Here is a 26,014-nt window from a genome sequence, read left to right on the forward strand (position 1 = left end):
ATGTCAAACTTTGAGCAATTTGATGTAGATTTTTACCAGTCAGACTATACCACTGATGACCAACAACAAAGTTATAATGGATCTGGAGTCACTGGAAATGTCTATGAAAGCAAAAAGTAAGTGCTTGAAATAGGAAGAATTTGCTGATTTAATTTTAACATTGCATTTCAGGTGGAATACATTGCAGTATTATTTGTAATTTACAGTGTTACAAATTGATCTTTTGACCATTAAATAAATCAGTTGTTCAGTTGTTCAGTTGTGTCCGACTCTTCGTGACCCCACGGACCATAGCACGCCAGGCCTTCCTGTCCTCCACTCTCTCCCGGAGTGTGCTCAAGTTCATATTCATTGGTGATGCTATCTAGCCTTCTCATCCTCTGCCGTCCCCTTCTCCTTTTGCCTTCAATCAAATAAATCAGTACAGAATTTATATAATTGTTAAAAGAAGATGTCAAAAGGAATGCTCCAGCATTTGCAATCTCATATCACTCTTGAGTACATTAAAGTACATTAAAATGTATGGTGGGAATGTTTTACACTCCCTTTACCTTAAAAAAGAGGAAAAAAGAGTTATAATGTAGGAAGAGAGCCCGTCAGTCCTTTTTCAGAAGCTTCTTTGTCACATCAGTTGGTGACACATCACATCATGTCTCTTGGTGACATTCCCTGTCCCTTTAAATTAGCTGAGGAGATGGAGATGACTACCTAGAAGGGATGTGGACAAGACACTGGCTGCATACACTGAATTTGTCAATAGCAAAGGGGAAAATTCTGGGCAAAAATGGCATCCATTGTGCTACAGAGCGCTACAAAGGTCAGATTTCACTTGTTTGCAAGTAAATTAGATTAAACCTTTGTAGCACTATGGAGTAGTTTTTCATCAAATGTTGGTGGCAAAACTGCCAGTTGTGGGGATATTTTCTATAGCGGGGTAGCCCACTCCTGGTCTAGGATATCCAACCTTCTAAACTCAAGTAGAGCTAAAACAAAATGCAAAAATGAACTGAATGCAAATATGTATGCATGTGAAAGCATAAAAGCTGACACTCATCAAAACGCAGCAAATTTTAAATTTCGTACGTCACTGTTCCAGTTTAGCCAAGTCAAGATTTAGCACAAATCTGTGGGCTACATTGCTAAGTATCCCGAGGAGAAAGTGGGTTTTTTCAAAGCTCTGAAACCTAAGTTTTACATCCAATACCATAATATTTATTTCAGTACAAGGTCCTTCTTCATCTACAGATGGCCAAGTTAACAAAGCCAGCTCCAGGTTTTTTGGAACAACATGGCCTAGAAGGACCCCCAAATTACCTAAAGGGTAGGGTCATGGCTTGTGGGGGATGGAGGAGTGTAGGATTCATAAACCAAGAACCAGAGTCCACTTGACAAGTGTTTGGCAAGATCAAACACAGTGTACACTGCCTCCAGTCAGCAGCCACAACTTAACTGAGATGGCATCCCAGAGGCCCTACATTGTTACAAGGGTTGCTAGGGTAGTATCTCATGTGACTGAAAGCCCAGCTAGCTAGTTTGGACTGGTTGGGCTCCATGCCTAATGAAAGCCAAGATGGCAATACTGGTCTTTGGCCAGTGGGCTCATTAATATGTCCGGGCCTTTGCAGTTTCTTAACTCTTCTGATGTCTGGCACCATGTCTTTCCACTTGAAGAAAACACATTCACCAATTTCCAAATGTTACAAAGTATACCTTTCCACATCACAATATGGAGATGTCTGAAAATGTATTGGGTGTCCATGAGATGCACACCCCATCATAAAATGAATAGGACCATTATGACTGTTCTTTCCTTTCAACCATGGGCCGGCTCACAGACAGTGGCATGGGAACTGCTTCCTTGTGGCTTCTTCTCATGCCAATCAGCAATGTGTGCATGGAGAAGCTCATGGGTACAGATGTTACTTTCCCCATAAATATTACCCAGGAGGAATGGTGACATCAACATAGGAAAGAACCTTATCCATATGATTCCTTGATGTTCCCATGAAGAATAACCTGGGAAGAAGCCACATGGAAGTGGCTCCCACACCAAGGGTAGTAAGTATGAATCGGACTGGATCAACATATTTTGTTGGAAAGTCAGAACTGGTGAAATGGTGCAAGTTATAGGGGGCTGCTATCTTACCTGTTTTTGATTGTCTTAAATTTGGAGGGGATAAACAACACATGCACGTACCAAAATATATATGTAAAGCCCAGAAAGACCTAATATATACATCACAGTTTTGAAGAACATGTCCTTTGACTCTGGTAGCAGTGCTTTTGTTTTGTTTCAGTTGTAGAGGTTGGATGGGCACCGTGGCACAGTCACATGATACCTTTGCTCCTTCAGAAATGCTTTCATCTTCTCAGCCTTATTCAGGCCAGATCTTTCAACCAGCATATGCTTCTGAGTTTCCACCTAATCGTGCTTACTCTGACAGCTTTGATGAAGAACCTCCTTTGCTAGAAGGTACAGAATTAAAGCATTTAATTACACTTTTTTGCATGTTCTGGCAGGTATGCATAAAGCAGAATCTGTTAATCATCATCACAGATGTTTGTACTATCAAGCAAGTCATTTATTCCCCCCTTATATAGATAACAATTGACATTTAATGATAATGTGTGTTTTGTGTGGGTAGGATACCATTAAATATATGTATACTACTAACAAGAAGTCATCTTGTTGTTGTTGTTGTTCAGTCGTGTCCGACTCTTCGTGACCCCATGGACCATAGCACGCCAGGCCTTCCTGTCCTGCACTTTCTCCCGGAGTGTGCTCAAGTTCATATTCATTGCATTGGTGATGCTATCTAGCCATCTCATCCTCTGCCGTCCCCTTCTCCTTTTGCCTTCAGTCTTTCCCAGCATCAGGGTCTTTTCCAGAGAGTTTTCTCTTCGCATTAGGTGGCCAAAATATTGGAGCTTCAGCTTCAGTATCTGTCCTTCCAATGAGCACTCAGGGTTGATTTCCTTTAGGATGGACTGATTTGACCTCCTTGCAGTCCAGGGGACTCGTAAGAGTCTTCTCCAGCACCACAGTTCGAAAGCATCAATTCTTCGGCGCTCAGCCTTCCTTATAGTCCAGCTCTCACAGCCATACATTACTACTGGGAAAACCATAGCTTTGATTAGACGGACCTTTGTCGGCAAGGTGATGTCTCTGCTTCTTACAATGCTGTCTAGGTTGGCCATAGCTTTCCTCCCAAGGAGCAAGCGTCTTTTAATTTCATGGCTACAGTCACCATCTGCGGTGATCTTGGAGCCCAAGAAAGTAAAATCTGTCACTGCTTCCATTTCTTCCCCTTCTATATGCCAGGAAGTGATGGGGCCAGATGCCATGATCTTCGTTTTTTTAATGTTGAGTTTCAAACCAGCTTTTGCACTCTCCTCTTTCACCCTTAACAAGAGGCTCTTGAGATCCTCTTCGCTTTCTGCCATTAGGGTGGTATCGTCTGCATATCGGAGGTTGTTGATAATTCTCCCAGCAATCTTAATTCCGACCTGTGATTCATCGAACCCGGCATTTCTCATGATGTACTCTGCATATAAGTTAAATAAGCAGGGTGACAATATGCAGCCTTGTCGTACTCCTTTCCCAATTTTGAACCACTCGGTTGTTCCATGTCTGGTTCTTACTGTTGCTTCTTGACCCTCGTACAGGTTTCTCAGGAGACAGGTAAGGTGGTCTGGTACTCCCATCACTTTAAGAATTTGCCACAGTTTGTTGTGATCCACACAATCAAAGACTTTAGTGTAGTCAATGAAGCAGAAATAGACGTTTTTCTGGAATTCTCTTGCTTTCTCCATGATCCAGCGAATGTTGGCGATTTGATCTCTAGTTCCTCTGCCTCTTCGAAACCCCGCTTGTACTTCCGGTAGTTCTCGGTTCGCATACTGCTGAAGCCTAGCTTGTAGGATTTTGAGCATCACCTTGCTGGCATGTGAAATGAGCACAATTGTGCGGTAGTTTGAACACTCTTTGGCGTTGCCCTTCTTTGGAATTGGAATGTAAACTGACCTTTTCCAGTCTTGCGGCCATTGTTGAGTGTTCCAAATTTGTTGGCATATTGAATGCAGCACTTTAACAGCATCATCTTTTAGGATTTTAAATAGCTCAGCTGGAATACTGTCATCTCCGCTAGCTTTGTTGTTACTAATGCTTCCTAAGGCCCACTTGACTTCACTCTCTAGGATGTCCGGCTCAAGTTCAGTGACCACACTATCATGGCTATCAGGGACATTAAGATCTTTCCTGTATAGTTCTTCTGTGTATTCTTTCCACCTCTCCTTAATCTCATCTGCTTCTGTTAGGTCCCTGCCTTCTTTGTCCTTTATCATGCCCATCTTTGCACAAAACGTTCCCTTGAGATCTCCGATTTTCTTGAAGAGATCTCTAGTCTTTCCCATTCTGTTGTTTTCCTCCATTTCTTTGCATTGTTCATTTAAGAAGGCCTTCTTGTCTCTCCTTGCCATTCTCTGGAACTCTGCATTCAGTTGGATATATCTTCCCCTTTCTCCCTTGCTTTTCGCTTCCCTTCTTTCCTCAGCTACTTGTAAAGCCTCATCAGACAGCCACTTGGCTTTCTTGCATTTCTTTTTCTTTGGGATGGATTGAGTTGCTGCCTCCTGAACAATGCTACGGACCTCCGTCCATAGTTCCTCAGGCACTCTGTCTATCAGGTCTAATCCCTGAAACCTCCACTGTGTATTCATCAGGGATATGATTTAGGTCATACCTGAATGGTTTAGTGGTTTTCCCTACATTCTTCAATTTAAGCCGAAATTTTGCAACAAGAAGCTCATGATCTGAGCCACAGTCAGCTCCAGGTCTTGTTTTTACTGACTGTATAGAGCTTCTCCATCTTTGGCTGCAAAGGACATAATCAATCTGATTTCGATATTGACCATCTGGTGATGTCTATGTGTAGAGTCGCCTCTTGTGCTGTTGGAAAAGAGTGTTTGCTATGATCAGCGTGTTCTCTTGGCAAAACTCTATTAGCCTTTGTCCTGCTTCATTTTGTACACCAAGGCCATGCCTGCCTGTTATCCCGGTGATTTCTTGACTTCCTACTTTAGCATTCCAATCCCCTATGATGAAGAGGACATCTTTTTTTGGTGTTTAGTTCTAGAAGGTGTTGTAGGTCTTCATAGAACCGATCAACCTCAGCTTCTTCGGCATCAGTGGTTGGGGCATAGACTTGAATTACTGTGATGTTGAATGGTTTGCCTTGGATTCGTACTGAGATCATTCTATCATTTTAAGATTGTACCCCAGTACTGCTTTTCCCACCCTTTTGTTGACTATGAGTGCTACTCCATTTCTTCTAAGGGATTCTTGCCCACAATAGTAGATATGATGGTCACCTGAATTAAATTTGCCCATGCCTGTCCATTTGAGTTCGCTGATTCCCAAGATGTCGATGTTCAATCTTGCCATCTCATGTTTGACCACCTCCAGCTTACCTTGATTCATTGATCTGACATTCCAGGTTCCTAAACAATATTGTTCTTTACAGCATCGAATTTTCTTTTCACCACCAGACACATCCACAGCTGAGTGTCCTTTCAGCTTTGGCCCAGCCGCTTCACTCTTTCTGGCGCTACTTGGAAATACCCTCTGCTCTTCCCCAGTAGTATATTGGACACCTTCCGACCTGAGGGTCTCATCTTCCGGCGTCATCTCTTTTAGCCTTGTGTTACGTTCCATGGGGTTTTCTTGGCAAGAATACTGGAGTGGGTTGCCATTTCCTTCTCCAGTGGACCACATTTTGTCAGAACTCTCTGCCATGACCTGTCCGTCTTGGGTGGCCCTGCATGGCATAGCTTATGGCTTCACTGAGTTACACAAGCCCCTTCGCCACAACAAGGCAGTGATCCATGAAGGGGAAGAAGTCATCTAGATGGGGGAAAATAGCATCTTATAGGTACATAGGTAGGTGCATTACTGAGTCATTGGTCCGTCTAGCCCAGTATTGTCAACACTGACTGGCAGCAACTCTCCAGGGTTTCAGACAAGATTCCTTCCTAGCCCTACCTTGAGATGCCCCAGATTGAACTTGGCACCACCTGCTTGCAAAGTATGTGCTCTGCCACTGAGCTACAGCCCTTCTTCTCTGCACTGTTCCTTGAGGCAGCAGTAGGGATGTCAGAGAAATCCACAATGGAATCAAATAGGTTCAGATTTCTATGAATCCTACCTGTGGCTTTTCTCAAGTCATGCAAATTCCATGGACTTGCAGATCACGGGTTTGTTTGTTTACTTGTTGGAACTTTGCACAAATTTAGCAATACAAAAATATACGAAATACAAAAACACTGGCCAAAAATATGCATTTTCTCCATAGGCTAAAACATGAAAATGCCCATTTGGGGGGAATTTGCACATTTTTGCAAGTGCAAATTTGTGTAAATGTGAATTTGTGCAAATTCAGGAACTTGAACAAAATCAGATTCCATCCATGAATGGATGATGGAAGGAAAAGTGCCTGACAATCTACGAAACCCAGACAGAATGGATTTTATACAATCTGTACATCCCTAGGTAGCAGACGTATCTACCTGGAATGTGCCCCTCTTTGGCTTTCCGACCAAGGCAGCCTGCACTTTCCCACACAAGATTGCACAGTGGGCCTCCCCAATTGCAAATTCTTGCACAGGTCCCATCACTTGGAATTTTAAACCAGGTTTTTGGTCCATTGCTTGGATTACAGCAGGTTTCTTCATGTTAAAATTCAGTTGCAGATCACAGCCTATTAACAGATATTACATCATGTCCAAACCATGATGTTATGCATCAGTATTAAAACTCCCTTTCTCATATATAACAAACACAAGCCAGACTAAAATCAACCTTGTATTTGGTGTGTGTTAAATTTTAAATTGCTCTGTGCCCAGAATTGTAGCTAGCTTGATCATCACATGGTCAAAAAATCCTAGGTGGAAAAAAAATGTTTAGAAGTAATGTTCAATTCTAGGCTGCCAAATCAGACAGAGGGGGGAAATCTGGTTAATTTGTTGTCTTGCATTTATAACACAGACACATGTTTATGTTTGAAAGGGCAGCACCACAATTTGCATGGAAAATAAAGGCGTTAGCTCATTTTTATGGCACATACATCATATACTTTACTACCTCTAGATGACAGCAGCACAATAAATTTTGCTTTCAGATTTCATTTCACAGCATTGCCTTTCCCTCTGTGCTTATATTGAACCATCAGATATCATGTTAAGCTAGCTATAATTAATAAACACTTGTTATAATCTTGTTTACATATCTTGTAATAAATTTTCATGTTTTCTTAAATTAAGGTGGCTTATGCCAAAGCAAAACTTGAGAACAGGAACATTCGCTACATCTACATTACTATAACGACATCAACTATGTTAGATTAAAAAAGCCCTTCAGTCTTTAGTTGAGATATTTAGGGTGCAATACTATACCTGCGTACCTGGGGATAAGCCTCCTTGGACTCAGTGGAACTAACTTCTGAGTAAATATGCATATGATTACTCTGTTAGGTTTTGATCTTATCACATTATCTAAATGTTTCATGGTATGTGTGGTTTTTATCTTTATAAGTTCCCTAAGAGAGAGAGTAGAGCTAACATCCCCAATCTGTTGATCCATCTATGATATTTTAAACCTATCCTTTAGAAGGACCTCCTTGGGGGAACTCAAGCAGCATACATGCTCCCCCAATGTTATTTTTACAAAATTGTTAGAAATGTCGTGGTGTAGTAGTTGGAGTGGTTGGACTGGGACTCAGGAGATCCAGGTTCTAGTCCCTGTTTGGCAATGGAGCTCACTGGGTGACTTTGGGCCAGTCACTGACTCTCAGCCTAACCTACCTCACAGGGTTGTTGTGAGGATAAAATGGATATGTAAGCCACGTTGGGTTCCTTGCAAGAGGAAAACAGGTGGGATCTAAATGTAAGAATAAATAAGAAATCGTGGCTCACCCAGTGAGCTTCATGGCTTAATGTTGCCTGGAACCTAGATCTTCCTGGCCCAAGTCCAGAACTCTATTTCCCCATACTACACTGGCTGGCTGTTAAACATAGGAGAAAAGAATGGTACTTTTGCCAATCGGTTATGGTTTCACCCACTTTTGCAATCCCTGTCATGACAACTTTTCTGACAACCTCTTATTCAGATGAGAACTTGCAAAGTGAGAAAGGTGGCAGATGTGTTGAAGGACAGATGTACCATGTACTTCTGCTGCACCTTGCTACTGCTCCGTAGGCAGCTGGTGTTAGGAGCAGGGATGCTGGAGAAATCTGCTGTGTAAACGGGCTCCATTTAGGTAGAACTTAGTGCTTCATGGCCACAAATGGTGTAAAATTATACGCCAATTACGGCTGTAATTTTCCCACAACAGGATAATGGCAGTCGCCATTAACCTATCTCGCCTTTTATAAAGCCAGAGAGCCACCGCACATCTGGAGGATGCACCAGCATTCTGAGGTGCATTCATTCTGGCATGAATATAGAGTGCTACAAAAACCCCTGCAACAGTCAACAAATTCTGGGGCACTCTCTCAGCACATGGAGGAAGCAAGCCATGCTAGAAGCAGGAGAGGAGGTCCTCGTGTGGTTATAACAACTCCCTTTTCCTGGTTCTGAGGCCACATCTTGAGAGAGCTTTGTATGCTCCAAGCCACGTAAGACCTCTCTCACATGCTTGCACATCATTGTCCTCATTGAAATAGCCTGGACAAAAGAGCCACAGTAAACACCCATGGACTGGATGGATGGTCCTTCAGAATGGGGCTGACAACCTGACCTTCTTCAGTCACACATGCAGCTGGTGACAGTACTGCTGACCTGCACAACTGGCCAAACTACATACCCACCAAACTACATGCAGCCCGCCTGTTGTCACAAGCCCAGGGTCAGGCTCCCCATGCTTAGCGAGTGGAGCTGTAGACTCCAATGGAGAAGCGGGGGAGGGATTTGCCCTCAGCCCAGGTGACAACACTCCGCCACCCCCACCAGGCCCCAAAGCACAAGGAATCCCCAGAGTTCACCGTAACACCATTTCTCCAGCTTCGGGCGGTTGCATTGCCATCTTTTTGAATTCTGAGGACTCTGTTCCAGAAACCGCAGTGCAGTCATGATCCCCCACCCAGCGCTGTCACTTACAAAACAGGGCAAGGCCCCTTTTAATGCAGGAGGTTTTTTCTGGTTGGGGCAGAGCTGCCCACCTAGACTGAGCTGCAGCCTATTTAAAGCCTCAGCTAACTCCAGACTGCTGAAGCAACAGCTGAGGTTACTCTGGTTTTGTGTATTAGCATCCAATATGAGTGAAGCTTGGAACTGTCCAGGGTCGCACTTGTGTCTGAGGGTCAAAAGAGGTTACTTTAAATGTCTGTCTGTGTCTTTCTTTTTTTCTTTCTTTTCCTCTAGAGTAGGTAAAGAGGGCCCAATCCAGATTGGGACCCTAACATGGGGCATAGGGGGCCTGTACTGTGCCAGCTGCACTGGTTACCAGTGTGTTTCTGAGCCCAATTCAAAGTGCTGGTGTTAACCTTTAAAGCCTTAAATGGTTTGGGACCAAGTTCCTTGAAGGACCGCCTTCCCCCATATCAGCCTGCTGTCACTTTAAGATCAGAAAGAGAGGCCCTTCTCATTTGCCCACCCGTGAGAGCGATTGCATATGAAAGGGCCTTCTCTGCAGTGGCCCCACACCTTTGGAAAAAGTTGCCATCAGAGCTCTGCCATGCACAGTCACTGCAGGCTTTTAAGAAGGCCTTGAAAATGTATCCTTTTACCGTGGCCTCCTCTTGATATGGCTGCTGTTGTTCTTCTTGCTGGTTGTACTGTTGGCTTTTATTATGGTTTTTATGTTTCGATCACTTTTAATATTTCAACTGTTTTTTATGTATTTAATTGTTGTAAGCCACCTTGGGAGGGCTTCTGCCCTGAAAGGCAGCCAGGAAATGCAATAAACAAGCAAACAAACAAATAAATAAATTTAGGTCCAGATCAACCCCCTGTGCCTACTCAAGTAAAAATGAAAAGAAGATGTAGCTGCTGGCCACACATTTAACTTAATGTCTGTTTTGGTCTGGAACTGATGCTTGTGTCTAGCTCCCCTTTGTCTGGGACTTTTGCTTGGGTCTGAGCTCCTGCTGGTGTTTGAGCTCCTGACTAAAAGCCTGCTTGTGTGCTTGCACCGCAACCCAGCCATGCTCACTGCCTGGAACAGGATACCTGCCAATTGCAGTGCTTACCATGGGCTTGACAACCTGTTTTTGCAGTCCCCGTCAGTGTCAGGGTTGGATCTGAGCCCATAGAGTCCCAAAGCACCTCTGATTCTGAGGAGGAGATACAATCCGTGGGAGAGGAACTCTCTCTGGTTTCAGAGGTGCAACAGGAGGGGCAGCCCCCCCCCGCTCACATTCCTGGGAGTGACAGTGACCCTGGCATGGAAAGGGAGGGACAATCAAGCCTTGGAAAGCAGCCCTTTTGTCTGAGTGTTGATTTTGGCTATTGGAGGATTCAGAAGACAACAGGGGCATTCCTCACAGCCAGACTGAAACATCAAATGCTTTCCACCATACGCAGCTGGTGGGCTGTATTTGGCTTGGTGGGTTATTAGTACTACATACCCTGACTCTGAAGCCAGAAGGTCTCTAGGTACAGCCACCTTCTTGCTTGTCAAAAATGGTCATTGGCTTACGAAAACAGAGCAGGATCTTGTACAATGGGATAGTAAAGGCACTGAACACTGATCAGATTAATAAAGGCAACCCTGTCTATAAAGAACATGTTCATCGGCATTCTTATTAGAATAAATCTCATTCCATCTACATTCTGCACCACATGCAAGAAAAACAGAGCATGCAGCTTTTGCATCATCAGTGTCTTTGCCCAGTTATGCGAAGTTTGTTTTAGAAGTATGTGTGTACACAGGCATGTCTGCATGGGTGTATGATAAATCAAAGCCACAGGAGGACAGTGTTGACATCTGGTTTACAAAGTTCTCCCATTCATAATGGAGTAATCAATACCTCCCAATCTGGAGTCCAAATTAAGTCTTGGCTACCATGCATAGTCATTAGAATAATTTGTCGACAGCCAACTGATTGTTTTTTTGGGGATCTAAGATTCCTGATGAACTGTTACACCAAGGCCTTCCCTTGGGAGAATGAACCATTTTGGTTTGGTACGGTTCTTTCTTGCAGAGCTAGGCATCAACTTCGATCACATCTGGCAGAAAACATTAACAGTCCTCAACCCAACGAAGCCTGCAGATGGCAGCATTATGAATGAGACCGACCTGACAGGGCCGATGGTTTTCTGCTTGGCCCTCGGAGCAACGCTGCTACTGGTATGGTGTCATAGCAGTCACTGAGGGTCTAATAATAACCGTATCTGTTGATCAGAGACTGGAGGACGGTAAACAATATGGGAACTTTTTCTTATGTTTCTATGCAGAATGGGCCTGCATAAATGTCTCTTTATAAGCCATATCAGGGGATGCCTCCCTTCTTTGTGCACAGCTTTTTTAGCTGAAAGACTAATATTACAACACTGGAAAGACAAACACTCACCTCCTCCTACAATGCAATGGATTGAGGACCTTACAACACTTTCAATATTTGAATGAGTGGCATATAGATGTCACCTTCAAATGTATGCTTATTTGGATATTTGCTCTGCTTTTGTCACAGCCCATGTATAATTGCTAGAAAATTTATGCATTTCATACAAATCCATTTATGTATATTGAAAAATGAGGGGGGGGGGATTTTTTAAAAAAATTAACAAAAATAAAATAAAAATAATTTACATTTTTTTAAAAAAAATTCCAGGAGCTCTCAGGAACCATGTTGAGGACCAGGGCTCCATGGCAAATCCTTTCACTCACACAAATCCATTCCTCGTCCCCGTTCCCCCCTCCCCCATTTTCCTGATTTCAGTAGCCTAATTTAAGAGGGAAAGAAACTTTTTGTTGTCTCTGTTAAACCACTATGGGCGCAATTCTATGGGGATAGGCAGCCGCCTCCAAACTCGGAGGTGACTGCCTATCCAATGCAAGGCAGGAGAAGCGCAGAGGGGATCGTCCCCTCCAGGCTTCAGCTGCCCTGCATTTGTGGCTAGATAGTAGGGATGTCGGAGAATTTCTCCACGAATCTCCGGGAGGCCGAATGCCAATGCATTCAGCCCCCCGAAATTGGTGGAGAAACGGTATGCCACCCCCCGCCACCCCCTCCGGAATGGGACTTACCTTTGTCGACTGTCCCTGGTGCTGGCGGCTCCCGGCGGCGGTGCGGCGGCGGCTGGTCTTCCGACCGGCTGCCGCCACCGCCATTTCCAAGGCAAGGTGGGAAAAAAAAAAAAAGAACGTGATAGGCTACGTAAAGATTTATGTAGCCTATCATGGCTAGATTTTCAAAAAACACCGTGATAGGCTACGTAAATCCTTAGGTAGCCTGTCACGGCTGACTTTGGGGGGGGGAAGCGCGTACGGAAATGGTGACACCCATGGGCGCCGCCATTTGCATTCCTTATTTGGGCACGTGTAGTCTACGTAAACATTTACATAGACTACGGAGAAAATAAGGGCAACCGCCATTTGCGTACGCTTTTTTTCCAATTTTTTTTCCATTTACGTAGCCTATCACGGCTGACTGCAGGGACGCAAACGGCAGCGTCTACGGCTGCCACCATTTGCATCCTGGCAGGAGATGAGATTCGCGGCCGGAGGGACGGGGCGCCTCCCCCCCGGCCAGAATTTTGGCCGGAGGAACGGAGCGCCTCCCCCCCACCGCGAAGCAAGCTGCGGGATAAGGTAAGGGACTTTTGTCCATCCCTACTAGATAGCTGAATTCGGCTGTGTCATACTGGCATTTCCGTCTTCGCCATCCCAGAATGCCCCCTGGAATGCCTGTTTTCACTGCTCTGCTCTCCTTTTCCAAGTGCAGAGTATGGGGCCGTTCTGAGCTGCCTGCAAGGCAGCACAGGAGAGGGAAAAGGTCAATTTTCCGGGAATCGACCTCAGAGTGCAGGTTCCAAGGTCAGTTCCCAGAAACCGATGTATTCTATGGCCATCTAACCACTGACTAGCAGCCATAGGATCGCTCCTTACGAGTTAGAATCCCTTGTTGATCTACTAATCACCTTCAGATCTACTGGTAGATCCGGGTCTGCCTTTTGCCCACCCCTGTTTTAAAGAACCTGAGAATTAGGGCATGATCCTATGCATGTTTAGACAGGAAAAAAAAGTCCTACAACTCACAGCATGCAGGCTGGAACATGCTTGGAATTGTAGGACTTTTTTTCCTATCTGAACATGCATAGGATCACACCCTTAATTAGCTTACAAACTTCCTGGGCATGTAGGGCAGTATCCAGCACTGCTGCTCTGCCTCCATTCATTCTGTTGCACCCGCAAGACCAACCGCTAGTGCTGCAGCTAGGGATGTCAAAGAATTCCGCCATGGATCTCGGTGAGGCCGAATGCCAGTGCATGCGGCCCCCCGAAATCTGTGGTGAAATGGCCTGCCACCCCCCTGCTCCCCCGCGGATCCCCCCCGGGACGAGACTTACCTGGGGCGGATGTTCCAGGCGGCAGCGGCTCCGGCGGTGGCTTCGGCAGTGGTGGCTGCAGCGGCTGGTCTTCTGACCAGCTGCCGACGCCGCCATTTGCAGTCTTGTCATTTTTTTTTACAGAGATGTGTTAGGCTACATAAAGACTTACGTAGCCTATCACATCCCGGTTAAAAAAAAACAGCCGCTGCCATTTGCGTTCCTTATTTTTCACCATCTTAGTCTACGTAAATATTTACGTAGACTATTCCGGCGAAAATAAAGGGGAACGCAAATAGCGTAGTGGGAGCTATTTGCATCCCTTTTTGATTCACCGTTTTGGCCTACATAAATATTTATGTATCACTAACGCAGGGACGCCATTTGTGTCCCTGCGGAGGCCACGATAGTAGGGATGTCAGAGAATTCCACAATGGATCTCGGTGAGGCTGAATGCCAGTGCATTCGGCCCCCCTAAATCCATCGCAGAACGAAGCCCCCGCCGCCCCACCCCACAAAAGGAACGCGGGACAAAGTCCCCGCCACCCCCACCCCATGAAAGGCATGCAAAACGGAGCACTAACCTGCTCCCGTCCGCACTGCTTTGCAAATGGTGGCCGTCCTGCAGACGCCATTCGCTTCCTCATCTCAATAGCCGTGATAGGCTACGTAAATACTTACATAGCCTATCACAGCAGGGGGGGGGGAACCCAGTGCACGCAAATGGCGGCGGCTACTGCCATTTGCGTACACTAGGGTTTTTTTCCCCCTGCCGTGATAGGCTACGTGAATATTTACGTAGCCTATCACGGCTCACTACAGGGACGCAAATGGCGGCGGCTACGACAGCTGCCATTTGCGTCCCTGCAGGGTTGCCCAGCGGCCGGATGTCCAGCTACGGGCGGCCGGAGCTGGCCGGTGGCTCTGCGGCTTGGCCGCGGAGCGGAGCCGGCCGAGCAGGATTCTGGGGGGAAGGACGGAGCGCCTCCCCCCACTGGCAGACCCCAGCGGAGCCAGGTAAGTGGGGTTTCATACACCCCTACGTGATAGGCTATATAAGTATTTACGTAGCCTATCACGGCAAAAAAAAAGAGGGGGGGAACGCAAATGGCGGCGGCTACGGTGGCTGCCATTTGCGTTCCCTTTTTTTTGCCGTGATAGGCTACATAAATATTTACGTAGCCTATCACGGCAAAATACAGGGATGCAAATGGCGGCAGCTACGGTGGCCGCCATTTGCGTCCCTGTGCAGGCTGCCTAGCGGCCGGATGTCCAGCTGCGGGCAGCCCCGGCCAGCAGCTCCATGAGGTTGCTGCAGAGCGGAGCTGGCCAGGGAGAATTTCGGAGGGAGGAATGGAGCGCCTCCTCCCCACCGCGAATGTCAGCCTTTGAAAAGGTAAGTGACTTTAGTACATCCCTATCAGGAACCACTAGCTTCCCATTGCACTAGCATTAGGACCAACTAGCCCACGGGCACCATTGGATACTACCTGTGATATTTTATTTATTATTATTATTATTATTATTATTATTATTATTATTATTATTATTAGTCTCCATCATCTAAGACAAAGAACATGTCACTTGAAACCTCACCTGTATTTTAAAGATCAGCTCTAGTTTGATAAAAGTGGGTATTGTCTCACATTGCAAAGATCTGGGAGTATGACCAAAAAATCATTAAGAAAAAGGCAAAGAACATCTGAGTCAATGAAATAAATTCTCTCTTGAGACCATGACAAAAGATATTGTGTAATAGCACAAATGTACCTCTTAAAATGTTGCTCTATTTTTTTTTCTGAGTTGATTATGAAGAATGTTTGGATATCATAATTTATACCTTCACAGATCTGTTATCGGTTTGTTTATATGTTTATTCTGTCTAATGCATTATAATGTACATGTTTAAACTATGTAATTTGGATAAAGAGTTGTACAGCTAAATGAATGTTACATTGTATTTTCAACTAGCTGATAAATATGGAAGAAAAATACAAAACTCTTCTGCACAATCTAGGGACATCTTTTGGAAGGTGTAGGGATGTATGAAAGTGACTTACCTTTAACGAAATTTGATTCGAGGCGGGGGGGGAGGCGCTCCATCCCTCCCCCCCGAAATTCTGGCCGGGGGGGGAGGCGCTCCGTCCCTCCCCACCCGAATCCTGGCCGGCCGGGTGCGCAAATGGTGGCGGCCGTAGCCGCTGCCGTTTGCGTCCCTGCAGTCAGCCGTGATAGGCTACATAAATGTTTACGTAGCCTATCACGGCTGATTTAAAAGGAAAAAAACGTGATCAACTCAGAAAAAAAAAATTCCTTATTTTGACACATCTTTGTCTATGTAAACATTTACGTAGACTACGGCGAAAATAAGGGGAACGCAAATAGCGTAGCGTCTACGCTATTTGCGTTCCCCTTATTTTTGCCGTCTTAGTCTACGTAAATGTTTACGCAGACTAAGACGTGTCAAAATAAGGAACGCAATTTGCGTATGCACGTTGTTTTTTTCCTTTAAATCAGCCGTGATAGGCTACGTAAACATTTACGTAACCTATCACGGTATTTTTTAAAAATCTAGCTGTGATAGGCTACGTAAATCTTTACGTAGCCTATCACGTTTTTTTGTTCTTTTGTTTTTTGGGGTTTTTTTTACTGGAAATGGCGGCGGTGGCAGCCGGTCGGAAGACCGGCCACTGCCGCCAAACCGCCGCCAAACCGCCGCCGGATCCACCGCCGCGAGGAGGATTTGCCCAAGGTACGTCCTGTCCCGGAAGGACATCTCAATTAGCTAATATCAAAGATAATGTTGATAGGGATTGGCACGGTATCCATACACAGAGCATTCTGTACTAGGGGCCTTCCTAGATCTGGCCTAGACTGCTGAAGCTGCCTCTCTGGTGTGCCTGCTGCCTGGCAACACTGTAGCTGGTCATGCATTCTTTAACTGAATGAGGGACTCTGGTTCTTGAACCATGAACCTCTTGACTTGAGGCTAGCGCCTCCCTTAGTGAGCTGCCTGGACTGTGTGTGCTCAGCCCTCGTAGCTGCCTTCTGCTACTGGAGGGAAATAGGCATGTGGAACAACAGCCCTTGCAGCTGAGAGGCACTATGACACTTCTGGATTGGCCAGGGCTAACATAAATACTTTTGCCGTATAACATAAATACTTTTACCAATTCCCTGAATTTGCGCAAATTCACACTTGTGAAAATGTGCAATCCCCCCAAATGCACAAATCCCCCGCAAAATGCACAAATACCCCCAATGCACATTTTCATGCATTAGCTTATGGGGGAAATGCACGTGTTTGGCCTGTCATTGTTTTTAATTTTACGTAGTTTTCTATGACTAAATTTGCATAAAATTCTGGAAAGTAAAAAAAAAGTCCACAAGTCCATAGAATCCATGCGACTCAGGAAAAGCCAGTCCATTGCAGAATTCATGGGTCAGATTCATAGAAACCTGAACTCATTTGATTCCTTTGTGGATTTCTCCAGCTTCCCTGTTCTACCTTTACCTGGTCAACTGAACAGTACCTTCTGCACTTCAGGCATCAGCTGAAGTCTCTAATTCCACCAGTTAACATCAGTGACCCTGGGTTGGAGAGCTGCTCAAACCTGGGACAAATATGGTATACACATATGTGCTGTGGCACTTTAAAAAAAAAAAATGTGACCACCTATCCATTTAACACAGCTGTGGTGGTGACTGACCTGATTCTCTCAAGACATAGATAGATGATAGACAGGCAGACAGACAGACATGTGAAATTATACCTACAAATGTCTTGCCTGAATGAATAAACACAATTTGCTCAATGGAAGAACTACAAATAGTATGACTTAGAAGACACTCCTCAGGTTTTGTGTTGGCCTAAACCCTGCACCTCAGTGAAGCTGAGAGGAACTGAAAGGAACAGGGCTTAAAGCTTTCTATTAAAGCACTGTTAAAAGGGCCTTAAGCTGAATCTCCTACCATCTCAAACAAGGACCTACAGGAGACTGAGCAGTCAACTTGGGTCAGTCAGTGATTGGTGTATTGGAGCAGAATGAAGTTCAGACTTCTCAAGAGAAATGGGTTGTTTCTGGGGCAATGTCTGTCTGGCAACACTTCTCCCTTCCCACTCGGAAAGCCTGCAGCAGATTTCCTGTTGGACTGTATTTCAGACAGATTTGGGGGCTGCAGGCTCTTTTAGCCTCAAAGACGGATCAAGAACAGATACAGCTGAAAAAAGTAATGTGTGTTTTGTGTACCAAAAGACATAAACTTCATCAGAAATGTTAAGCTCCAAATCAGGGGCGGGGGGGGGGGGGTTAAAACGGCCTGTTCCTGGCCTCATCTAAAATGAATCTCTAATGAAAGGAAAGGAGATAAAACACATTAAAATGTGGTAACTGAGAAGCCAATTTGCCTCAATCTGTCCCAACTTAATTTTCCTTCTCTTTTCCCCAACTACCCCCCATCCCTTCCTTATTGCACCAAACTCTCCTCCATCAAGCAGTATATCAAAGAGAGTTTTCATATAGCCACTATCTTTCCTTCTTCTGCCTCTGGCGCAGCAATTTGTTAATCTTAGATTAAGCTGCTAAGCATGTCTGCATCAATTAATCAAATGCTCTGGAACAAACAAGTTAAAATATTAGCTGATTATTGCTGGCGTGTTTACGCATGGCATCTGTAGAAAATATAGTGGATCCAACCTCCCTGCCCAAACTGAAAATGTTAAACCTATTGAAAACCTTTAATGGCTGCAGATGTAGTTGATAGTAATGTGTTACACCAATGGCATTATACACCAACAACGTGTCAGTAGCAGTCATGGGAATAATACTGGAAATATGAGGGTTGGTAAAAGCAGCTACCCATTAATTTTCTTTCAGACATAAAGTTTCCCTCATATTTTCATGCCAGGCCTTGATCTGGAGCCTGTACCAATGGACTTGAAACATTAACAGCACAATCTTATATGTATTCACTGAGCAGCAAGTCCCACTGAGTTCAATAGGACTTACTCCCAGGTAAACATATATAGCAGCACTCCCCAAACCTAGTTCCCTCTAGATGTAATCATCCTTGACCACTGGCCATGCTGGCTGCATCTGATGGGAGATGTAGTCCATAACATCCAGAGGTCACCAGGTTGGGGAAGGCTGACAGGAATGCAGTCTAAAAAAAAAAAACCCTAACCCCCCAAAATAGCAACTTAGTGAAGCCAAGACAATTGTCAAGAAAAACCAACTGTCATGGGTAGGCTAAACTAGCAGCAGCTGTTTTCTGTGAAGTTGGCTGCAGTGTTAATGGCAAAAATCATAGTTGTACAAAAACAAATCAAGAGATTAGTAACAACCTGACTGAATCCTTCAGGGTGTTCCTTTGTTATAATGGCCAAGCACATGTATTTAGGAGATTGATTTTGTGCATTCCTTGTGAAAGTGTCATCTTGCACAAAGAGATCTGTACTTCTCTTTTGATGTACAAAGCAGGAGGACATCCATTTGTTAAACTTTTCACAGAACCTTCAGTGCAGAGCAAATGAAACAAGGGGTTCAATCCAGCAGCCAGCCATAACTTGGGCCTGGTTCTCACTGAGGTTGTAAATCAGTGTCTGAGCTGTATGACTTGTGACCTGTGCTGTGAGAAGCCCACAAGCAGGACATGAGGGCAATAGCCCCCTCCCACTCATGTTCTCCAGCAACTGGTATACAGAGATATACTGACCAGGTGTACTTGATCGCGGAGGGGGAAATAAGCCACGATGACTTATGCCCCCCCCAACACACACACACGTGTGCCAAGTACGCCAATTTGCATAGTTGCCCTCAGCAGTACTGCAGCTTGTCGTCTCGCACGAACCAGGCCAGGTAGCTTGTTGCTGTGGGTGACAAGCCACCCAGAACCCTACAACAGCCCATGTCGGGGTACATGTGTGTGTGTGGGGGGAGAAATAAGCCAGCGTGGCTTATTTCCCCTCTGTGATCATGCAAATCGGGCCACTGCTTCTGCTACTGAGGTAATATATAGCCATCATGGCTAATAGGTATCAATAGCCTTATCCTCTATGAATTCGCCTAATCTAACCTCTTAAAGCCACCTCAGTTGGTGGCCATCACTACATCATGTGAAAGTGAATCCCATAGTTTAATTATGCACTGTGTGAACAAGTGCTTCACTTTCTCTGCTTGGAATCTCCCACCATTCAGCTTTCTTGGATGAACCTGGGTTCTGGTCAGTGAAGGCTGGTGGCTCCAATTTCACTGGGGCCGTGCATGCATTCCATAGCACTCTAAAGAATCTAAGGTGCTGAACCCTAGGTTCAGTACCTTGGATAGTGCCTTTAGAGGTCTGGCTGGTTCTGACTGTAACCGGGAATAGATTTCCGGCCCCACCAAAATCAGAGCCACCAGCCTCCACTGGTCCTAGTATTATGAGAGAGGGAGAAGACCCTGTATCCACTTCCTCCACACCACCCAAAATTTTACAAACCCCTATCATGTACCCCCGCCCCCAGCTTACTTGCCTACTTTCTAAACTAAAAAGCCCCAGCTGTGGTAGCCTTTCCTCAGGGGAGTTGCTCCAGCCTCCTGATGATTTTGTCTGCCCTTTTCTGCCCCTTTTCCAGTTCTACAAAGTTTTTGAGGTGCTGCAACACCATACTCTTTTTACCCAGTGGGAGGGGAGGGGGCACAGTTTGAGTCAGGGCCATGGCATGCAGGAGAGGGGTTAACCCCTTCCTCCTGGATGCATATCTTCCAGAGCTGTTATCAGCTGAGGAAGTGAAAACAGCTATTAGCTATGAATGGTCACCCATACTGCACTTGCATGTTTTCCCCTCCATGCCATGCATGGGGGAAACAGTTCCCCCTGTGCCATGGCCGGAGTCCCACACAGCTTCTTTTAGCAAAACCCCAAAAATATTTTATCGGGCCAACACGTTGCTTGCTTGTTTCTATTTATAGCCCACTTTTAGACCCAAAAGACCTTTAAAGCAGCTCCTAAATTATAGCAATAATGTAAAAACTAAAACCTTAATTAAAAGCTTTTAAACTATAAATTGTTCATTAAGCATAAAGGTCTGGAGCAATTCATAACGGCAGATATTGCTATATCTCCAGGTTGATGACTACTTGACTCTCTGTTGATCTCAGCACTCTGCACCTATTACATCATGCTTTAAATAGTGTTCTTGTTTTAAATGGGAAAGAGATTCTTCAGCCAGATATCACTAGTAAGGAAGATCCCCCCCCCCAAGTTTAGTTGCCACCAACTTTTATTCTTTTGATGTATCTCTGTATCCTGTTTTGTTTTAGTGGTGTTATCTTTCAATCTTGCTGTCAAACATGTTGTATTTTCCTAATAACTATCTTCCCTTCTTATTCTGAATGGTGCAAAACAACATTTCTATATATCCAGTATAAACTCAAAACTAATGTTAAGCATTTAGATAACTGTAGAGGGCTCAATGAGCAGTGAGTTTTAAAAAAGGAAAAAATCTACTCCCATTACTCCCGACCACATACACGTTTAAATTGATCCACCATAATTAAAATCTCAGTGGTTCTGCATAAAGGTGAATATTCCACCTCTTTGCCAGCCCATTTGCGCAGTGACACTGTCTTCTTTGTTCATTCCTACAGGCGGGGAAAGTTCATTTTGGCTACGTTTATGGCATGAGTGCTATTGGGTGCATAGCAATCCATGCTTTGCTGAACCTGATGAGCATAGAAAGCGTTTCGTATGGATGTGTAGCAAGTGTGCTAGGATACTGCCTCCTACCTATGGTGATCCTATCGACATATGCAGTATTTTTCTCCCTACAGTAAGTATCGATTGACATCTGGAATGCTGGCAGGTTGCTGTGAATGGTAGGAAAGGGGTATTCATGCGAGATTTGTTGAGACAGAGGAGGACAAGAGGGAGTGTTGGGTGAGGAGTATAAGGGTGCAATACTATGCATGTTTAGATAGAAAAAGTCCTACAACTCCCAACATGCCCCAGCCAGCCACATGCTGGGAGTTGTAGGACTTTTTTTCTGTCTAAACATGCATAGGATTGTTCCCTAAGAATCATTTTGTTAGATGAAGCCAAAGAGCTGTCTAATTCACCATTCTGTTTCTAGCACTGACCAGCCACATGCTTCTAGAACAGCCCTCCCAAGTTGACACTGCAGTCCCAATCATCCCTGGTCATTCACCATGCTGGTTGAAGATAATGCAAGTGGTAGTCCAACACATCTGGAGGGCAACAAGTTGGGGAAGGCTATTCTAGAAGCTCGTAACGCTGGTGACAGTTATCCCTTATTGCCTTCCTCCAACACACTATGCCCAGAGATATACAGGCTCTGTAAATGAAGGTTCCATGCAATAAAATGCTGCAATGTATCCCTACTCCTAAGTATTCCCACTCCCTAAAAGGAGTGCTCCTTTTCAGGGCTACAGCCAGCATGGAGCAGGAGCCTTGTCAGGGAAGGGAGTTTTAACTTCACAGCTTGTATCCCGCAGCCCGAATCTGCCCTCCCCAGATGCTTACTACAAACTGTTAGGGAGGTGAGCAGTTTAAATCCCTCTCCCCGCCCTGCCCTGCCCTCCATTTTCTTCCTCTACCCCTCCTGCCAACTTAATATTCCACATCACAACTTCTCTCAACCATAGACTGAATTATTATATTAAACCAGGAGGCTCACAGGTCCTTGATGAACTATTTTGTGTGTGTGTGTTTTAATTACTCTTTTAGTGTACAAATATATATACTTTTACATACCTAGGGAGTCTTCTGAGTATGCAGAAACCACAGCCTTATTTCTGGATGGTCCATTTCACTTTCAAACTGATATGCAGTGGCACTTGACCACCTGAGTTTGGTATTAGAGGGAATGATAGTTATTGATAGGTTTATCTCCCGTGAATTTATCTAGTCCATTTTCAGATATACAAATGACCTTCTGTCTCTCCTCCTGTTTTATCCTCCATCGGAGTGGGTGCTGTGGGCGCTGTAGAAAACTGCAGCCAGGAAATGAAAACCTCCTATTGTTTCTTTTTTTAAAGCAGCAGTTGTATACAAGTATGTTTTGCTGTCTTTTTTCTTTCTTTTTTAGTGTACTGACTTTATGGCTCACTCCATGTTTCCTCTGAATAGCTAAAGCCCTGGCAAGAATCCATACTAAAGGATCTCTTGTTCCCTTGACATGACAGCCACTGGTTTTGCTGAAGGAGCCATTCATTCTATTTTTTAAGCAATAAGCAGGTTTAATTTATTCATTTTATTATTATTAACTAGTTAATAATTTTCATTTATAAAGCAGTGAATGTGTATTTTAAAAAACTAACAACAGATAGGGCTTACTCCAGAGACCTACTCTGCTATCCTAAGCATGTCTACTCAGAGATACATCCCATTAAGATTAATGGGACTTAAGTGTGTATAGGATTGCAGCCTTACTGTACTTGATAGGAGAACTGTTGCCTGTTCTAGGAAATGGCCAAAAGAACAGATCACAATTAAAAGTGTAAAATCCTTGGGGCAGAGCCTGTGTTTCCCACTATCCTTGCGTTACTCTGAAGTTCCATGTGCAATACAGTGTGAGTGTAGAGCATTATTTAAATTAATAAACACAGTAAATAGCACCTTGCATCTTTAGGCCCAACTCTCATGTGAGCAGAACAGGGAGAAAAGCAATGAAGGCAAAGTAGCATCATCACTCCTGCCCCTTCTCTCTGCCAATTGGACTGTCCCTCATACTGCAAAGTACTTAAGAACCTGATACAACTTTTTTTAAAAAAATGATGGTTTATTCTCGAGGGGTGGGTGGAATTAGCAGGGGAGAGGTGGTGGATGGAAGCTGAGCAAGCTGTATCTCTCAAGAGACCTATAGTTTGAGGGAAAGAGAGGTAATAGGGACAAAAAATGTTAGTGAGTGGAAAGGAATTATTCATCACTTTTATTTTGCCCTCTTTTGTTTCCTCAAGCCACCCATTAGATATTGATGAAATTGCTGCAAGCTGCACTGAGCCCATAGAACGTAGGAAGAGGGTGTAAATATAATGAACAAATAAATGAAGAAAATGTGTTTCTGCAATACGTATACATATGGCAGGCAACCCAGAATGACAGGATTATGCTGGTTTACTAATCATTCCTTCTATCCAGGGAACACCAGTGACTGTCGTTCTGTGAGGGGGCAGGGCATGTTCTAGGAAAACCTAGTAGAGAATTCACAAAACCCTCACTGAATTACACTTGCCAGTATTATCTGGATGATGAAGCTATTTTCAGCCAAACTGGTATAAAATTATTGTTGTTGTTGTTGTTGTTATCATGGTAGCCTGGATATGCCCATAGTTCTAGATTGTATATTGCAAATATTACATGGTGTGCCCATTTCTCTTTATCAGCTGCAGGCTACTGGGGCATGAAAATGCTGAGGTGGTTTGTCTCACAGTTCTAGCAAATGTGAGCTAATTTACTGCTTGCTGCTTAGTCTTTTAAAGCTGCAAATTATGAAGCTGCTTTGTTCATCCCAAATGACAAATGTCTCCCTCCCCACCTGCTCCTCTGTTTGTTTGGCTTGATGTGATGTCGAATTTGCTGCTGGCCCTCAGCGATCATCACATCCCTGATTAGCAAGCATCTTGAGATGTTTTCATCCTACTCTTATTAATCAGTGATTTTGCCTTGTTTATGTTCTTGCAGGGGAATTCTTGGAACTCTGCTAGCTCTGATCGTTATTGGATGGTGCAGCCTCTCTGCCTCCAAAATATTCAGTTCAGCTTTGGCTATGGAAGGCCAGCAGTTTCTCGTTGCCTATCCTTGCATTTTACTCTACGGCCTTTTTGCACTTCTGACTGTTTTCTGAGCTTCGGTTTCTTCGAGCCAGACTGTTCTGTCCTATCTATCTGTCTGACTGTAAAATCAACACCATTTTCAGACAATCTTTTAGAGTACTTTGGTGATGTTCCCAAAGCTTGGGATTACCTGGCTAGGAACACAAATTTGTATGTAATGCTTGCTGTATTGCGAATTGTGCATCAACTTCCCCAGGCATTTTGTCTCCGGCTGAGAATGTGAAATGAGATTCTGCACACGTGTACACTGCTCACACTGCTGTCTGACCAGGTTGCTATGTAGGAACATGTGGAAAAAGACCTTTAATGGTAGCCCCTCACACTCAATGAAACATGCATTGATTGGTATGAAATACATGACCAGATACCCGACCAAGCAGACCTTTATAACTGAATAACTCCTGTCTGTGTGAACTAATTCTCTTGACTGCTTTCTTGCAAACGTTTGATGTGACTGCTGCCCCAGCTTCAGTTCTAACACCCATTCCTGTTCCGGGGTTTGTTTGGTTTTGAGAGTGGGGGATGTGTTGGATTTCCAGGACCCCCCCCCCCCCAACTTGGTATCTTTTGGACTACAACTCAGCCTCAGCCAGCATGGCCAATGGCCAGGGATGATGGGGAATGCTGTCCAAAATATCTGGAGACTTTGAGGATAGATAAGGCTGCTCTAAGCCATGGTTGGTGCTTGGAATTACATTTTCCAGGGGCTATGTAATAAGGTATTTACATATAGTACCACCAGCACACGTGCCCCCATATTATGTGGGAAAGTATTCAAAGGGTTTTTCTACACAAGACATTTATTGTGTGCTCATCATTCCCTACTCACGGTTGTTTACGGGTTCTTTAAATAACATCACGACCCTCCAGTTTTGCTTCCGTATGTAAGCAGCACTTTCAGCAAGTTTTTTTAGAGCAGGGAAAATGCGGCATTTAATTGTGAAAGTGAAAGAAAGCACAATTGCCTTTTGTGTGGCTGTGCTATTCCTCTGTACCAGAGTTCCACCCAGAGGTCATGTAGTGGAAAAGCAGAAAAGGAAACACTCCTCATATAGTGCTCCGATCTCAATTCTGCAATGAAGCCGAAAGTAGATAAGTGGATTAACAGCTGATTAACAGCCTCATGTAGAAAAGCTCCCAGAAAGCAGAAAAGAGTGTGTGTGTGTGTGTGTGGGGGGGGGGGGGTTGCAAATGCTCACTGAGAAAGTTTGTAATTATCAAGACAATTCTGAATACAGCTACAAGTTCACTCGTCACTACTTACCTCCTCCAAGTATGAAAAGTATAGATAATATGCTCCCGCAAAGTGTCTATGCCCCAATATTAGGTGATTGATTAAAAAAAAAGCTGAGAAAAATAAAGGCTTCATTATTTGAAATCTCTATAGCTATTGGCTGACATCCTGACTGCACCTGAAATGAATCTCCTCTAGCCATTGGCTCAACTACTGAGATGTTATACAATGTTTATGATGATTAGGGACAAATGGGGTTGTACTGTCAGCAGAAAGTGGTGCAGCAGAAAACAGACTAGTTGCACTCACATCAAATGTTATACTATATATTTGTGGATTTTGTCTCTGTATAAGAGCACTGTGTGTCTATAAGTATGTGAATGCCATGGATGGGGCATGTGT

At 44.4% G+C, this 26,014-nt stretch overlaps 1 protein-coding gene across 1 annotated transcript; it reads left to right on the forward strand.

Annotated features, from left to right (window-relative positions):
• On the forward strand, positions 1–25,715 carry YIPF7 (Yip1 domain family member 7). Its single transcript, XM_084860323.1, has 5 exons — positions 1–116; positions 2,304–2,473; positions 11,197–11,342; positions 21,175–21,356; positions 24,227–25,715. Exons 1-5 carry the CDS (start codon positions 1–3, stop codon positions 24,387–24,389), a joined length of 777 nt encoding a protein of 258 aa, XP_084716449.1. The 3' UTR covers positions 24,390–25,715.
• The last annotated feature ends 299 nt before the right edge of the window (positions 25,716–26,014 follow it).

This window comes from Heloderma suspectum, chromosome 5, assembly GCF_057233095.1.
Source record: "Heloderma suspectum isolate Gila_16-S chromosome 5, 16-S_ref, whole genome shotgun sequence".
Taxonomy (NCBI): Eukaryota; Metazoa; Chordata; class Lepidosauria; order Squamata; family Helodermatidae; genus Heloderma; species Heloderma suspectum.

Excerpts from the sequence above, each read along its gene's own strand:
- YIPF7 (XM_084860323.1), top strand. The coding sequence starts at position 1 with ATGTCAAACTTTGAGCAATTTGATGTAGATTTTTACCAGTCAGACTAT. Across the intron at positions 11,343-21,174 it reads TCGGAGCAACGCTGCTACTG|GCGGGGAAAGTTCATTTTGG; the intron begins GTATGGTGTCAT and ends TCATTCCTACAG. Across the intron at positions 21,357-24,226 it reads GCAGTATTTTTCTCCCTACA|GGGAATTCTTGGAACTCTGC; the intron begins GTAAGTATCGAT and ends ATGTTCTTGCAG.